Source organism: Phyllostomus discolor, chromosome X (genome assembly GCF_004126475.2).
Source record: "Phyllostomus discolor isolate MPI-MPIP mPhyDis1 chromosome X, mPhyDis1.pri.v3, whole genome shotgun sequence".
Lineage (NCBI taxonomy): Eukaryota > Metazoa > Chordata > Mammalia > Chiroptera > Phyllostomidae > Phyllostomus > Phyllostomus discolor.
Genome location: NC_050198.1, coordinates 69,236,356 through 69,252,067, shown reverse-complemented (window position 1 = coordinate 69,252,067; position 15,712 = coordinate 69,236,356). Strand labels below are relative to the sequence as shown.

The window sequence follows — 15,712 nt, the reverse complement described above, 5'->3', positions numbered from 1 at the left end:
TTACCAGAAGGTGGCACACCAGATTCTTCTTAAATACACAAAAGAAAGGAATAATATTAATAGGAATATAAAATAAGCTGTATTTAAAGATACTTTAATGTATTTTAAGCAAAAATATGTAATTGTTATTTGCATGGTGGGGCTTAGTGTTAAAACATGACAAATATGAATTTAACCCATTGTAATTTTTATGATTAAAAATAATAATTTTAATGTGTATAACATTAGTAGACTTTGAAATAGTGTTATCATTAGGGAGGTGCTCTTTTGAATTTACTATTTAAAAAAGAAATAAAATACTTGCTACCTACCTTTTGCATAAGAAGTCATTAGATTGAGAGTATTGTGTAAGTTCTCTGCCAAGGTCTTTCTAAAGATACTATTAGGCTATGACCTTGATTTAGTTGTGCCTTTAATAATGCAATAGTGATTTTGGAGATGACCCAGAAAAAAAGCCAACACTGTTTATTTTTAAGACAACGTTAGATAAGAGTAATGCCTAGTAATGTTTACCTTTTATAAGCTAAAAACAACATAAATGAAATAAATGTAAATAAATTCAATTTTGTGTTAGAGCTTCTCAAACACCTGCTAGCTTACTTTATTTTTTAAAGAGAGTTGAATGCATGTTACTGCAATGCTTCTGTAGTAGTCTCTATTTTTAAAACTGCATTCCTGAGGCAGTACCAGAGTATATTCACTGTTGCCATTTGTATTAGCCCAAAGGAGATAGGCATATAACAGAACTTCACAAGAACAAAATCTGTTTGGAGACAGTACATCTATTTATATGTTTTTATTAATGACAACCAGTAAGAAAATAAGAAAATTGGTAGTGAATGAACATAGGAAAACATTATCCATCTGTTCTCTGAAAGCTTGTAATGTGTGTTGTGTTTAGGTTTTTAATGGAAAAACAATATATCGGCGAAGAATTGAACTTTAGGCTTACAAAGCTACAAAATGACAAAGCATTCCAAGGCTGAGTATATATTTAATGGAAAAGTATTTCCTTGTGTCCAAATTTGGGTAGTGTAGTCTTTTAGATCATTTGCCAATAAATGTATTTAATGTCAATCTTTATTCCAGACTTTCTAAAACATTAAGAGAGCTTCTAAAAACAAATAGAATGTTATGGCTTTCTAGTTAAGTTTTTTACAATGTTAGATATTTTAAAAGGTTCTGTGTGATCTTAACTGTTGAGGATTTATAAACATGATTTATTAATTTACAACTAAAATATTTGCAGAGTATGTTTTGAAAAATGTAAACAAAATATAATATAGCCACAATTAACCAGATTTTTTTGCACTCCTCTTTCAGGAGACGGAGGCAATTGTCTTTAAAACAAGCCGATTTCAAGGACATATTCAAAAAATCAACTTCAGGGTATGTCCAAGGGTCTGCACTTTCCTTTACTTTTTTGTTCATGAGAATTTATTTTCATAAAAAAGACCCTGAGATACTAGAAGACATTCAGTCATCAAGACAACTCACAATAATATCTAAGGCACTGTGTTTATTAAGACGAAAATGAGAAATTATTCTGTTAAAAAGCACCATGTGTAATTGTATTATGCTTTGTATTTACCAATGTGCTTGCACAAATATAAGTTCAGTTGGTTTTCATAACATTGCTGGGAGTCTGGCAAGGCAAGTGGAAGCTTCCCTATTTTAGGGATGAGGGAAGACAACACTGGAAGTCACAAAGCTAGTTAGTGGCAGAGCTGTAGCCAGACCACAGGTGCCTAGCTCTCTTCTCTTCTGCATCCTTCCTCATTAAAAAAGTTTGAGAAAAGTTTTTTAATTTTTCAATTTATATTGTATATCAATATAATTGATAATACCTTTGTCTCCTAATTGCTGTACTTCACAATTTTGTGTTTTGCACCTTCTGCTTCTGTGCCTATCAGCCAGATGGAGATCTTGCTTTCAGATCAAAGGATCTGGAATGTGGAAAGGCAAGATCATGGCTGTGGACAGTGCAGATTGACAACTAGTGGTGAGAAACTGATGCTGATATGATGAGGAAAGCAAGGGACTGAGAGAGAAAGCAATCTTGCTGTAGCTGGGGTTATCTTGAGTGGGGTTAACGACCTTGATTTTAAAGCAGTGTTCCTCTAAGTTTAATAGAATAGGTATGAAAATAATTTGGAATACTTGTTTCAGAGTGAGACTACTGGGCCCCACCCCCAGACTTCTACAGATTCTACACTTAAATATTCACACTACATGATTAGTTTTTTAAAGATTATATTTGTTTTTTAGAGAGAGGGAAAGGGAGGGAGAAAGAGAGGGATAGAAACCTCAATTGGTTGCCTCTCACAGGGCCCACAACCCAGGCATGTGCCCTGACCTGGAATTGAACTGGTGACCTTTTGGTTCACAGACTGGCACTCACCACACTGAGCCATACCAGCCAGGGCCCCATGTGATTCTCATGCATACTTTAGTTTGAGAGCATCTGCCTTCAAGGTGTAGGATGTTTCTTTTGGTATATGTATTGGAGTGTAAAGAAAAGAGCCACTTTTTCCTCAGTAGCATCAGTATTCCATGTCAAAACATATGGGGGCAGGAGTCAGGCCAGGGTGAGGAATGACAGATATTACTTGTACATTGCTATATCTACATCTGGGGTATAGCACAATTGCTACTGTGCATTATGGTGACAATGGAATATTTTTAAAAGGCTTGTGTCTGTTTTAGTCTTGAAGAAGGTAAATGGAAGAAAGACTTCTACTGAAAGGTGAAAAATAAATGGGTTGTGATATTTTGAGTTAACTATTCCAGATTTAAATTTAAATTAATTTTAAAAATGGCTAGAAAACTATGCTATCCAGGATTCTGGATAGGTATGGCTTACTGTAGTAATATATGTATGCTTACTCATGATTTATATGTGAATATTTAGTCTGCCGGATTAGATTGTAAGGGATTTGTGGCCAAGGAACATTGTGTACTTATAACATCTAGCAATGTCATAATTTTTCAGTACTTACTGATGATTGAACTAATTCAGTGCACATGTCTTCTCTACATGTTTTGGGCTAGGAATAGTGAGTTGATTGATTTTGGTGTTTGTCAAGTTCAAGGAGTCTACTATCTTACATTGTCGGTAAAGCCTAATATACTGGAGGTCTCAGGTTAAACAAATGTGTTTTAGTTGACAAATACAAAAACAGGGTCCTAATCAATCAATTTGCTAATGCTTGTTGCTTGTTTAGAGTATCAATTTAAGCTTGATTCTGCTGTCTCTTCACTTTCTTTGGAACACAATTTATGTTCTGTGCTTTACAAATCTGAATCTCAAAAGTTGGTAATTCTGGAAATTTGAAAACATAGATGTTTTCATTTACTGAACAAATATTATCACAGGAAATTAAACAAAATGGTTGGATACTGTAGTGGAAGACACACAAAAATGCTCAACAATGTCTCTTATTTAGATCAAGCTGAATAAAGAATGAGTGAATAACTACATGCTAGATAAAGGGAAGGTGTATTTTACTTAAGTGTTATGTAGCTTCAGAATTCCAAGAGAAATAACTATTTAAAACATATTTGATTTTGAAGACATAAAGTGGTTGGTTCTGAACTTACTGATTGAAGTAGACTTAAAAAGACAGTCAGGAAACCCAAATTTAAATTGCATCTAGCTTAAACCTAGGGTCAATCTAGAAGATGGACTGTATTTTTATTCCCTTGTATCAAAGTCACACTTACTTTAGTCAGTAATAGAACATGAAATAAAGGAAAAGAAATTATTCCTGCCCCCATTGGACAGCCATTGCATTCAAGTAAAGAAGTTAGGCATAACTCAGAAATAATGTTGTGATTATTTTTTAACATAGGAATACTTTATATAACATGGGTTAGTGATATCTTAGAACATAGATTATCATTGAATTGCTAAATATATGTTTCAGGCATAGCAATTTGAAATTATACTCTTTTTGGCTAGCTTTTATAATTTGGACTTACCACCATATATTTGACATGTTTCAGTATAACTGTTTCTATACCTCCCTCTTTTTAAGGAAAAAAAACATTATAACTTAAAAGCACCCAAGAGAAGAATTCTAAATGAGAAAATGAGAAGGACCTCAAAATAGTCAGAAGATAGAAGTATTGAACTGGTTGCCAAGTCTCTTGGGTCTCACCATAGTAGGCAAACACCTTTATGAAAACTATTGAGCCCTGTGTTATGGCATTGTATCACAAGGTTCAAGTTTGAAGTTGACTCAACTTCGGAGTTTAAGATTTTTTTCATTTATTATATAGTGGAAACCTTTTACTTTTAGTCAACAGTAATTTCTACAGGAAATTTAAAGTTTTCATGGATAGGCTTGGCAAGTGGTAAAAACAAAATTAAAGCAACTGAATATAAAGGGTCCCTTTCAATGGAAACTTTAAATAGTGTTGTATAATCTTAATGAATTATTAGGATTAGTTTTCCATGCAAGTGTTTGCTTCTAGTTAGCAAAACATTATTGTGACTGCTCTATAAGAATTTGAAGTCAGTATTTATAAATATAAAGAGGGAGAAAGAGATGGGAAGACTAGGTAATCTTCTAGGTCTCCTTTTAGCTATAACATTTATGGTACAGATTTGAATATTATAATTCCTCTTTGGCTGAGAAGGCATAAAAGAATTTTAAAAACTAATAGCATTACTTTATTTTACTTGGGATATTGATGAAAATGTCATATAATATTCTAAAGGTCTTTTGGTAACTCAGATTTTTATACAAGTATAGGTATTTCTGAAAGAATGAAGAATATAGCAAAGATTACTTTCTTTAACTGGCATGCCTTTTGAGATTGGGTATGTGATGTGCTTATTATTGAAAAGTCTTTTAACCATTATAGATGAAGAGTATTAGAAATTACTTACTCATATTGAAATAGATCAGAATTTACAAAAATTACAGTTGTCCTATTGCTTACTACATTGTCTTCATGCAACTTCTGTAGTTTTGCTTCTCTATCTGATATCACCAAAATTAAAACAAAGTCAATACGCTGTTTGAAAAGCTTTATGTCAATGTATTTTTTAGTTATAGAGCTACATTCTTAACTTTTCTTTCAATAATACTGTACATCTTATATGGCTTTTTATTTTGATAAGTTTGCAAGTCTAATGTACAAACACTTCAGAAAATCTAACAATGGTTTGCATATTTTGTTTTAAGCAGATACTGAGGAAGTTGCTGAAAGAGGAGATTTTTCATTAGAGCAATTCATCATCACTATAGTGATGCATTTATTTCATTAAGAAAGCATGTGTTTTGGGTGATTTTTGTCAATACATACTTATTTTTAACAAGTTAATGTGTATAGTTTCTTCGTTGTAAAGATTTATAGCCTTAAATTATCAAATCAACAGATGAATATTTCTTTTACCAGAACCCTGCTTTTAGTAACAGCAGAATCAATAACAACATTTTAAAAAACCTTCCATAATATACCCTATCTTCAACACAATTCTTATTTAATTACTCCTCTGCTTATAAACTTCTTTTTCAATTTACTCAAGTATTTATTGTGTGCTTTCCAATGTGCCAGGAATAGTGGACTCAGGGATTCCTTCTGGAAAGAGGAGCAAGAATTTGAGGAGGGCATTTCAAGTAGGTGAAGTAGCATGACTGGAGCACAGGGTATGGTAACAGTATAGCCTCTTATTCAAGCACTGGATGCATTATCCCTATTTGACCATGATAAACTAAGTTGCCTTTTACAATTTAAAAATGTTCATGCAAATTCAGGTTTGTAAATAGTTTACATTTAAAAATCATTGGTTTCCACTACAACTCCTAACACAAGCAAACACTTTAGTTTGGAAATTAAAGCGTTACTTAATGAATGGGAATACTTAAGAATAATTTTGTTTATGCATGTCAAAGATGCACAAAGACTTACTTGGGTATATGGATTGGGGGATCGTATACGAATGAAACACTCAAGGGTAGTCCCCCCCAAAAAGAAGCCATAAGGAATATGGATGCTACAGAAAACAAAAGGAAGAAGAGCAGAAACTTCTGAATTTCCCATTCATTGCTAATCTTCTTTTCAGCTGTAGTGAGACAGTAAGGGCCATCAGAATCTGTAGGTCATTGAGTCCTTAGCAACTGAATCTTCCTTCTTATCTGGTCAGTCCTTCTGTATTTTTGTCCTCCCACCCAAACTTCTTAGTCCCATAACCTCATTCACTTGACCTCAAATTATAAAAGGTGCTACATAAATAGCAGAAACCACTATCATTTTGGCTTTCCATTCTTCTTCCAGTAATTACCTTTTTCTTCTTTGGTCCCATTACCTATTGTTTCCTGTCTTATCAGCTTACCAGCTCTTCTTACTGTTGTTCTATATCCCCTGAAAACACACACACACACACACACACACACACACACACACACACACAGATACACAGATACACACATACCCTAGACAACTCAGTACCTTTCTTCTCTTTGGAAATGTTAAAGACAGGAGAGTACATTACTTACACCACAATGGCATGAAGAATTTTTCATACATATACACATGCATGTCCACGAATATGTGCCTGCACAACAGTTGTGCTTTTACTTGTTTGTGTTGTGAAGAACACAAGTCATTAATCCAAGTCATAGTCATAGTTACAATAGTTTATGTAAATTCTTTGAGGAGCTATAAAGATTCACACAGTTCTGTTAAAGACATTGACATATGAGAAGGTGGTTATAAAAAATACCTGGGGTGGAGGGAGTGGTTAGGGGAAGATGCAGACAACTATACTTGAACAACAATACAAAAAGAAAAAACAGGAAAAAATGGAATGATGACTTTCCAATGTAGTTTTCTTTGAGAAATATAAATATCTTGGATTTTCCATTTTAGTTTTAGCAAGACTACATATCTGAATACCTAATAAAAATCTGAATATATTTAATATTCAATTTCCTGAAACAAATAAAAGAGATAAACACACATACAAGTATATATAGCCATTCATGTGAACGCTTCTATTTCCTATAATAAGAAGCCCTGAATGTATTAAGAATTTTGCTCTGTTGTCCAGAAGTTAATTTTTATGTTCTTTAAAGTCCTTCACAGTCCTACTTGGTTGTGTCCAAATACTTTTACTGATTGGTAGAATATAAACAGAGCATACAATTTAGCATGATCTACAGTCCTGTCTGAACAATGCAAATAACATGGATATCCCAGATTAGTGTGAAGAGATATCATCAGGACTGAAGGGACATAGTACCTGCTCACATAAACTGTGCCCTTAGTGCTATTAGTCTTTGGTTATACACACCTTAGGATTAACCAAACTTGCAAGAAAAAAGTAGGTCAGTTCTTAAAGACTATCAGGAAAATATGGAAAGAGAGATCAGATACATGGCATATTAGTTAATTCCCTTAGCGAGGAGATGGCACTGGAGATAAATTGTAGCAGTCCTTCAGCAAGTGAAATTTTTCTATTAAGTCATTTAGAAAAATTTACATTGAGAAAAAATTAGAGTACTAGTTATATGTATTTCACTTTTTTTCTCATACTATGACTGGTTTAATTTTTTACTTATCTTTTTCTCCCTGATCATTCCTAAAGTCCTTCTGGAATTAAGAATTTGGAAATAGTCTTTCTTCACACTTTTGTATTTTTGGCATTCCTCTTCCACTTCCATCTTTGAGTGTACATATATTTGTAGGAGTAAATAGCTCTCTGTAGTTCCTGTTTCTTTAGACTATGCTGTGACATTTATAGAATGTGGTTGACTTCATATAGAAACACACATCTTATGGAATGGTCTCATCAAGAAGGAGGAATAGTAGGAATTCTGGAGTGGCAGTCATGGACTTGGAGATGTACACTTGGTTTCTAGTTCCGGTTCTACTACTAGCTAGCAGTGTGATATCAGCAAGTAAATACTTCTCTGGGCTTTGGGGTTTTTTTCCCCCATCTATACTATGAGGGTACTGAGTAAGATGATTTGTAAGAGTTCTAAAAGTTATAAAAATACTCTTTCTGCATTGGGAGCCAGGGAATTCTGTGTTGTAAGATTTGGCCAAGAATGTCTCTTTTTGTGGCCTTGGTCAAGTCCCAGCATTGCCCTTTGTTTGTTACATCTCTGAAATGTGCATTTCACAGGTATTTTTAAGTGATTAGTTAATGTTCATAAAATGCTTTGAAGAGCTTTTGTGTATGTTGTCTTTCTATCCTGTTTTATGCCATTGTCTATAATAGAAACCAAGTGTTCTATGAATTAAATTAGTGTTTCCTATAATGTGAATGAAGGTTTTTGACATTTCTCAGTCTAAATATTAAAGTAGCAGGACACTGAGCCTCTATAAAATTATATTTAAAATACATGTTTAATTATTTTCTTTTTTTCACTCTGAGGTGGAAAACAATTTTAATTCCAGAATGTAATGGATGCTACTGGAGTCACTGTCAGGGTAGTAAAATCTTATTAATTTGGACTCTGCTAATTTGTGATTGCAGTGATTTTACCTGACTGAAGGTTATTTCTAAATGATGAGGAATGGTGGTGTTAAACAAATTAATAGTGTAAAGTAAATTTCCACTTAAAGGAATTATTTTTAAAGCCTTTGGCACACTACTTGTTTGTTCATGAGAGATAATTACAGATGATACCTAGTACTTTATTAAAACAAAAGGACTGAGTATAAGTAAATATCCATCATCAGGTATTATGCTTTTAGGGTTTGGGATTCTTTGAGAGTGCTGAGGGTGGGGTGGAGGAAATCAGCCTTATTTTCTTTTCAGTTTGAACAAATATTACAATTGTCATAGTGCCACAAAAACAGGTTCTAAACTTTAGGTCTTAAAAAACCATTAAGTCTAAAAGAAATCTAGATTGAAAATTGGCATAGGTGATTTGGTGGTATTGGTTGATTTCTTTGGACCCTAATGACATTAGACAAAGAATATGTTGCTTGTTTAGATCAGTTGATTGTTCACAGAAGAATAATAACTTGAGAACCTTTGCAATAGTGTGATCTTCACCTGTTTGTGAAGGTTCCCTCTTAGAAATTTGGAAAACTCTAGACTCACCCTATTTCCCACTCATCAATGTTGAGTAGTCCTTATAGATAAACTCCTTGAACACTTCACCACCATGCTTTTATACCTAAGTTTTGGGTTGTTGGTTCTCAGGAAGAAGTTATATTTGCAATCACTGTATTGTCATAAGCTAGAATGTGGTTGAATTTCCTTTCTAAAACACTATCTCCTTGCTACAGATAGCTAATTTGCAACTGTTTTATGTTTTATATTTTGAAATGTTTGAGAATGCTTTAGGTTTTTGGAATGGGACATTCCAAACTTGTTTGAGTATGTGTGCATGTACTTGTGTTTCATTGTTGTGGTTTCTAACAAGTTGTCACTGCTGATTGTACCTGGAACCTTTTTGGCCCATAACTATTAAGAATTATTACACAAAGCCTTCTAATATAAAATATTTAATATGGTTTATTTGTATTAGTGGTAGTTTTTTTAACCTTTTAATTAAATATAAATATATATTTTACATATATTTATTATGTACACATAATAGTTTATTTTATAAAATAATTTGCATGTATAATTATATGTGATTACACAATTACACCTGCATGTAACCCCACATATATACATATATGTTTAATGGAATATATGTATGTAATTATACATATAAATTTGTATATATAATATAATTTATTAATATATTATGTATTATACATATATTTATATAAATATTGTGTCACCAAGGTATGGATAAATACTCCTTTCTGTGATTCCTTTGAAGATGTCTATAAGACAGTTTTGTGCAGGGGTACTAAAAAGAGTTGGAACTATAATTTAACCCTTTAAGATGTTTGACTAGTTTTGGGGAGATTATTTGTACATGGTAGATTAAATAAAAATCACTTGCAAGGTGGTGATGGCTGACATCTATTTAATATTTAATAAAGTTTATACAATACTGGTCAGTGTTACAAAGTAACCTTTTAATCTCTCCATATATATATGAATGTGTGTTTATATATAAAGCATATGTGTGCAGGGTGGGGCAAAAGTAGGTTTACAGTTGTGTGTATATGAAACACAGACTTTATTCTTGTATTATTATATATTAATTATTGCATTATTTTCCAAACAACTGTAAGCCTACCTTTGCCCTGCCCTGTATAAGTATTTCAGGAAAATACTTTTTGCCTGAATATTGATATGTATCTTAAAGGAAGATACTTGTGATTTACCTTAGCTGATTTCAGCCTGTATTTCTGGTATATTAAATATTTTGGAATTGTCAATAGTAGTATGTTTTTATAGAAACATTGATCTGTGATTTTTCAATACAAATGAGGAAGCTTCTTAAGAACTAAATCTTAATTTTTTAGAAACTAGTCATAATTTGGAAAGAATATCTGAAAGCCAACTACTTAAGTTGGAAGCACAAGTTTATTGTTTAGATATAAACTTGAAAGTAAATATGAGTTCTTTGTCAATATAGTGATTTTTTTAAAAAGGTACTGGATTTTGTGTTGATAATAGTCTGCCTTTATTAAGTTTTCACTGATGAAGACAGATAATTCTGTTTTTAGGTAGAAGTGGAAGGGTGCTATGAAGCTAGATATTTAGTGATGGTGACTTGACTACATCAGAAGTAAAATTCCTCAGCCTGAAAATAAACAGTTCAACATAATACCAGCTGTCCTATTTTTCATCTTAGAATTATGTAGAAAATTTGTGAATTTGGTGCTTTAAACAGACACAGGTAGAAGAGGGTATGGGGGAATAAATAGTAATGGAAAAAATAAAATAAACAATGAACTATTTTAAAAAATTATTGCTTTCGGGGCACTTAGGATGCTATTTTCTGGCAGTATTTTAAAACAATATAGATAAATCCTGTATTTTTCATTGCTTTCGTGAAATGCCTCAAGTTGCCTTTAACCGCAGCTTTAATTTTTTAACCTCCTTGTCAGTCAGTAACCCCTAGAGGTTACTGGACTCACTGCTGAGACTTGGAATGGTCCCTGCTGGACACCTGCTCACCAGCGGCATTAGTCTCTCCTCTGGGCAATGTGTGAGCTGTTTGGGAGTGGGGGAGGAGTGAGGGGTGAACCAGAGGGGAAAGGGGGAGAGAAGTAGGGGAGGGCAGCATTGAATTAGATTGTTGATAGCGTCCCTCCAAGGACTGCTATTAAGAGCACGCTACTCTGTACTTCTCTGCTGCAGAAGCCAGAGTGACATTCATGTTACCACAGCATGTTGTAAATGTATGAGATTTTGCTCATCCCGGCTTGGAAATAAGAATAGGGAAAGGAGAGCAACTTGAATCAGAAGCTACTAGAAGAACGTGCAGAGTTCTGCAGCAGTTTATATTTATTCTTCCATTTTTCCTTCTTCTAACTGGAAAACAGAGAGACTGGCATTTTTTTAAACGGGCTTTCCCCATAATGGCATTCTTGTATTGTGTGGCCAAAGCTTGCACAGGAGGAAAGCAGGCTGCTGAATTTAGTCACTGATCTCTATTAGCTGTGGCCTAAGGCTATGCTGAGGTTTATATCCCATTTGTATTGTTGCAGCTCAAAAGAAGAATGTTCAGAGGATGACAAGTGTATTCTGAGTAGGTATGTTGTTTCATTTTCATATGAAACCCATCTATTTTTTTCCTGCTACTATTGGTCAGAAATCAGGTTAATAAGTGCAGAATATAGTACAGTGCTGCAGTATCCCTGTTAAGGTAGAACAATGGTAATGCAAGCTTAAAACAATACAATAAAAGAAAAAACCCTACTTGCTTTTATTAAATAAAGCTGCATTGTGCGGTATGCACAGTGCAGTCTTAAAAAATATACTGCAGTCAACGCTTTCCTAACGAGGTGGCACTATTGTTGAGTTAGAACGATAGAATCATCATATTGCTTTAGGGGACAAGAGGATTCAAAGGAGGAACCTTGCAGCCCTATTTTACAGATTGGAAGCATCAGTTTAAGGGCACTGGCAGAATCATTTGCTTGTTCTCCGGCAGCCACTGCTGTGTCAGTACAGTGTGGAATGGAAGTCCTAGTTGGTAGTGTGTTATGGAAACGCTGTTTACTGTTATTGTAGTACCGTGGTGACAACATGCCATTGAAATGGAAAACGAGCTCTCCTGCTATCTGGAAATTCCCAGTTCCTGTGCTTAAAACATCCAGGTCAACTCCACTTTCTCCAGCATACATGTAAGTGAGAGAAAATAGGATATTAAAGTGGGATTTCATTCATGAATCAACCTTGTGGCAAAAGGGGATAAAAATCCCAAACAGCAACATCCAAAAATGCACAAGATTAAAAACCTCAAGCTTGCTTGCATTTACATATATTGTCATGTCCACGTTTTACCTTTGTTTTGTTTTTGTAGCAGTTTGTTTATTTTTATTTAAAGTGTCTTATGGTAATCTAATTACTCATATGAAAGTCTAGATGTATACCTAAGGAATTGCATAAAGATAAACTTTAATATTTTATACTGGTTGGATTTTTTTGAATTTTTGTATATGTGAAGTATTTAAGATGACTTCTTTTGTGCAATGGCACAAAAACCTGCTGATGTTTGTTGTTGTGTTGTGTGAAATATGGAAATGCTTTCTATAATTTTGGATGAATTTGAAACATTCAGAGTTTGAAACACATTGATAAGAAATGTAATCTTTAAATCGAGACTTTTGTACTTGAGTTGTGTATGAATATTAATAAGTTTGATATATCTTTCTCAGTTTTATAATTCTGGTTCTGAAGTGTAAGTTCAAATTTATATAAATTATAATTGTATGAATAGTTATTTATATACATCGAGTAGAAAAATATACAAATGCCTATTTTAGACATTTTAAATAAATATACACTGAAATATATTGGGAACTCTTTCTAGAATTTTTGAAAATCTTATTTTTAAAATTTGCAGTGTTGCTTTAAAAACAAAATCCAGGAGCTATAATAAAATATTCTTTTAAAGTATTGTCTGAGATCCTTTTTTCTTTTCTTTCTTTCTTTTCTTTTGGTGGAGGAAGGAGTGAGGGAAAGTTGAACCTTTAAAAATATATATATATATATATATATATATATTAGTATGAGAAAAGCTTTTGAGGATAAGTCTGTACTTTTGAGTATAAAACTGTGAGTGTTTTCTTTAAAATATTTTTCAATGGAGAGATGTAGAAAATTCTTCCTGCTTTAGATTAATTGTGTTTAGGAATCTGGTAAGTTGCCATTTTATTACTTAGTTTTTGTTTTATGTGAGGTTCAGATGCACAGTGGTGTCTATCTAGTTCTTTGAATGGCTTTCAGCTGCTAAGGCAGTAAGTGTGCTTGTGGTCTTGGTCCCAGAGAAGTGATTCCCTGGAAAGCGCTGGAAAATGAGGACATTTTAGAGTTAAATCCTGTCATCATTTCATTTTATGATTCAAAAATATCCCTCCTTAGAAATGCTTCAGTTGATTTTAATTTGTTTGGGGGTTAAACTCTTTTTCCTCTAAAGTTAAAATTTAAGTTATACTCGTAAAAAAAGATCACTTATATTTGTTTCTCAAAAGCTGTAGTTGTCAAAAGCACAAATTAATGGAGGTGACAAGTTAATGGAGCTACTTCAAAAATTTTGAGAAAATGTGATGTGCCAGTTGGCTTTATGAATCTTAGCTGGTGAGAAATGACTAAAGATTTACCAAAAGCAAGTTTATCATAAAAAAAATACATACCCCAAACTAAAATCAGTAGGTTACAATGATTAATGTATACTAATGATTCTAGTATTTGTACAATATTTTACTGTCCAAAAGATCCAAATTGCAGCTCTGATTGCAGATAGTTTGCCAATTTTTAGAGATCGTTAAAAAATATTTGTTTGATTAATTCATACTAGACACAAACTCAGATACAACTTAACACATCTTTAATAAATCACTTTCTTCCTTTTAAGTATGTACTCACTTCTTTGATTTAATGATATAAATGAATTAATTTAGATGATGGAAGCTAGAAAATACCACAGATCTTGTGGTTGATATTGATTATTGGTAGTGCAGATAGGTAGAATGGAAAAATATATTTGAAGAGCTAGTGTTAGCCTAGACTATTTTGACATTGTGTTGGTCTGTTATAAAATTGGCCTCAGCTCATTTTCCTTTATAAATAAATTAACACAAGGTTTAAAATATTATGTAAATATACACAGAGAAAATATGTTAAATATAGGAAAAGACTAGCTTGAGGAATTTAAATCAGGTTTTAAAATAAATTTAGAGTACATTGTCTTAGTTGGCCAGAAATAAAAATATGTTTAACATGTTGTTCTCATCAGTGCTTCTTTATATTTCACAAAACTTCTATATACAGAATGATACTTAAGTTTAGTATGATTTTTGCTTTCAAAAATTATAAAGACTACATTAGAATACTAGATCCAGTAACATCATATTTGCTCTCACACAGATTAAATAGTTATTTGTGTCTTTTGGGTCTAAAGTGTTTGCACTGAAATAGAATGAATTCAGGCACTTTCATAAAATGTGATGTTTTAGAATTTACTTGCAAAATTATGTATACACATTTAAAGTAGTATCTTGAATATAGAATTCTTGACAGTTTATAAAGCATCCTTTTGTGTGTTTCCTTGTGTAGCAATAGTATTGGCTTGTAATATTTTATCATTACTTATTATATGATTTGTCAAATAAACATTATGTGGTTTTCATTGAAGATGGGTACTTTTCCAAAGACTGAAATCTCAATATAAAGTATTTTTGGTTGTAGTAAAAATGTGTTGCAGTAATTGAGCAAGCATGGGAAAAATATAAAGGCTTTTTAGGCCCTCTTTCTAAAAGTGTAGGTGCTGCTTAGCTACATAGAGCTCTTTCCATTGATACTGTAGATAGGGTAGTGCTGCTATGCTGGTGAAAGCTACAATAAAGAATGTTTTATTTACTGTAAACATTGAATAAAAAGGCTATTTTTTCCTTGTGGTTTAAACTGCAAGTTTTTCTTTCTGCTTCTTTCAAACTTGAATGACAGTTGAAACTTCTCCATATTTTTATGACTTACTGATGATAAAGACATTGTTTTTGGCAATATTAAGAAAAACAGTTTTTTAAGTATAAATCACTTTTCAAATTGTGTTATAATATGATTTGGGAAGAGTGGAATATCTTAAAGACAGAAGATTTGGGAAAATCACGTTTTGGCCCCCAGATAGATTGATTACCAAATACTTAGTCTTTTCAGGGTAGGCTTAGTCTACCTTCAGTGTCTAAGTTTTGAAAACTGGATGGGTGGTGTGACATCCACCTGGAATTCTGTCTTGATAGAAATCTGAGTGACATATTTGTGTTACACTCTGTTCAACAGTACATTGAAGTTCAACCTTAGCCTGAGGGAGGATTTCTTGGTCAAACTGAATTAGTAAAGACTCTTCTCCTGATGGGTGTGAACCACATAAATTAACCTGTCATTTTGCCTAAATTAATAAAGCTGAAAGGACACTCCCATCTAAATGGTTTTCTGGTGTTTTAGTATTCATTGTTTTAAAACAGCAAATGGTTCCTTCTGGCTAATGTTATAGGATATGTATTGTTAGAGTTTAAGGACACACTGAAATAGAACAGGATTAGAATTCATGATCCTTTTATTTTTTCTTTACAAGCAGTAAGGTTTTTGAGCATTTTGATAATAGCTTTTATT

At 32.8% G+C, this 15,712-nt stretch overlaps 1 protein-coding gene across 7 annotated transcripts in view; it reads left to right on the top strand.

Moving 5' to 3' along the window:
- The window catches only part of KLHL13 (kelch like family member 13), a 275,500-nt gene that overhangs the window by 152,847 nt on the left and 106,941 nt on the right, over window positions 1-15,712 (top strand). For 3 of the 7 annotated variants that reach the window (XM_028522560.2, XM_036016817.1, XM_036016816.1), the window contains exon 3: window positions 1,324-1,389. The exons of 2 other annotated variants lie outside the window; for them this stretch is intronic. In XM_028522560.2, coding sequence (XP_028378361.1) covers window positions 1,324-1,389 — 66 coding nt within the window. Of the gene's footprint in view, window positions 1-1,323; window positions 1,390-11,184; window positions 11,629-12,109; window positions 12,223-15,712 lie in introns of those variants that run through there. 2 more of the 7 variants (XM_028522559.2, XM_028522562.2) reach the window with 2 other exon arrangements.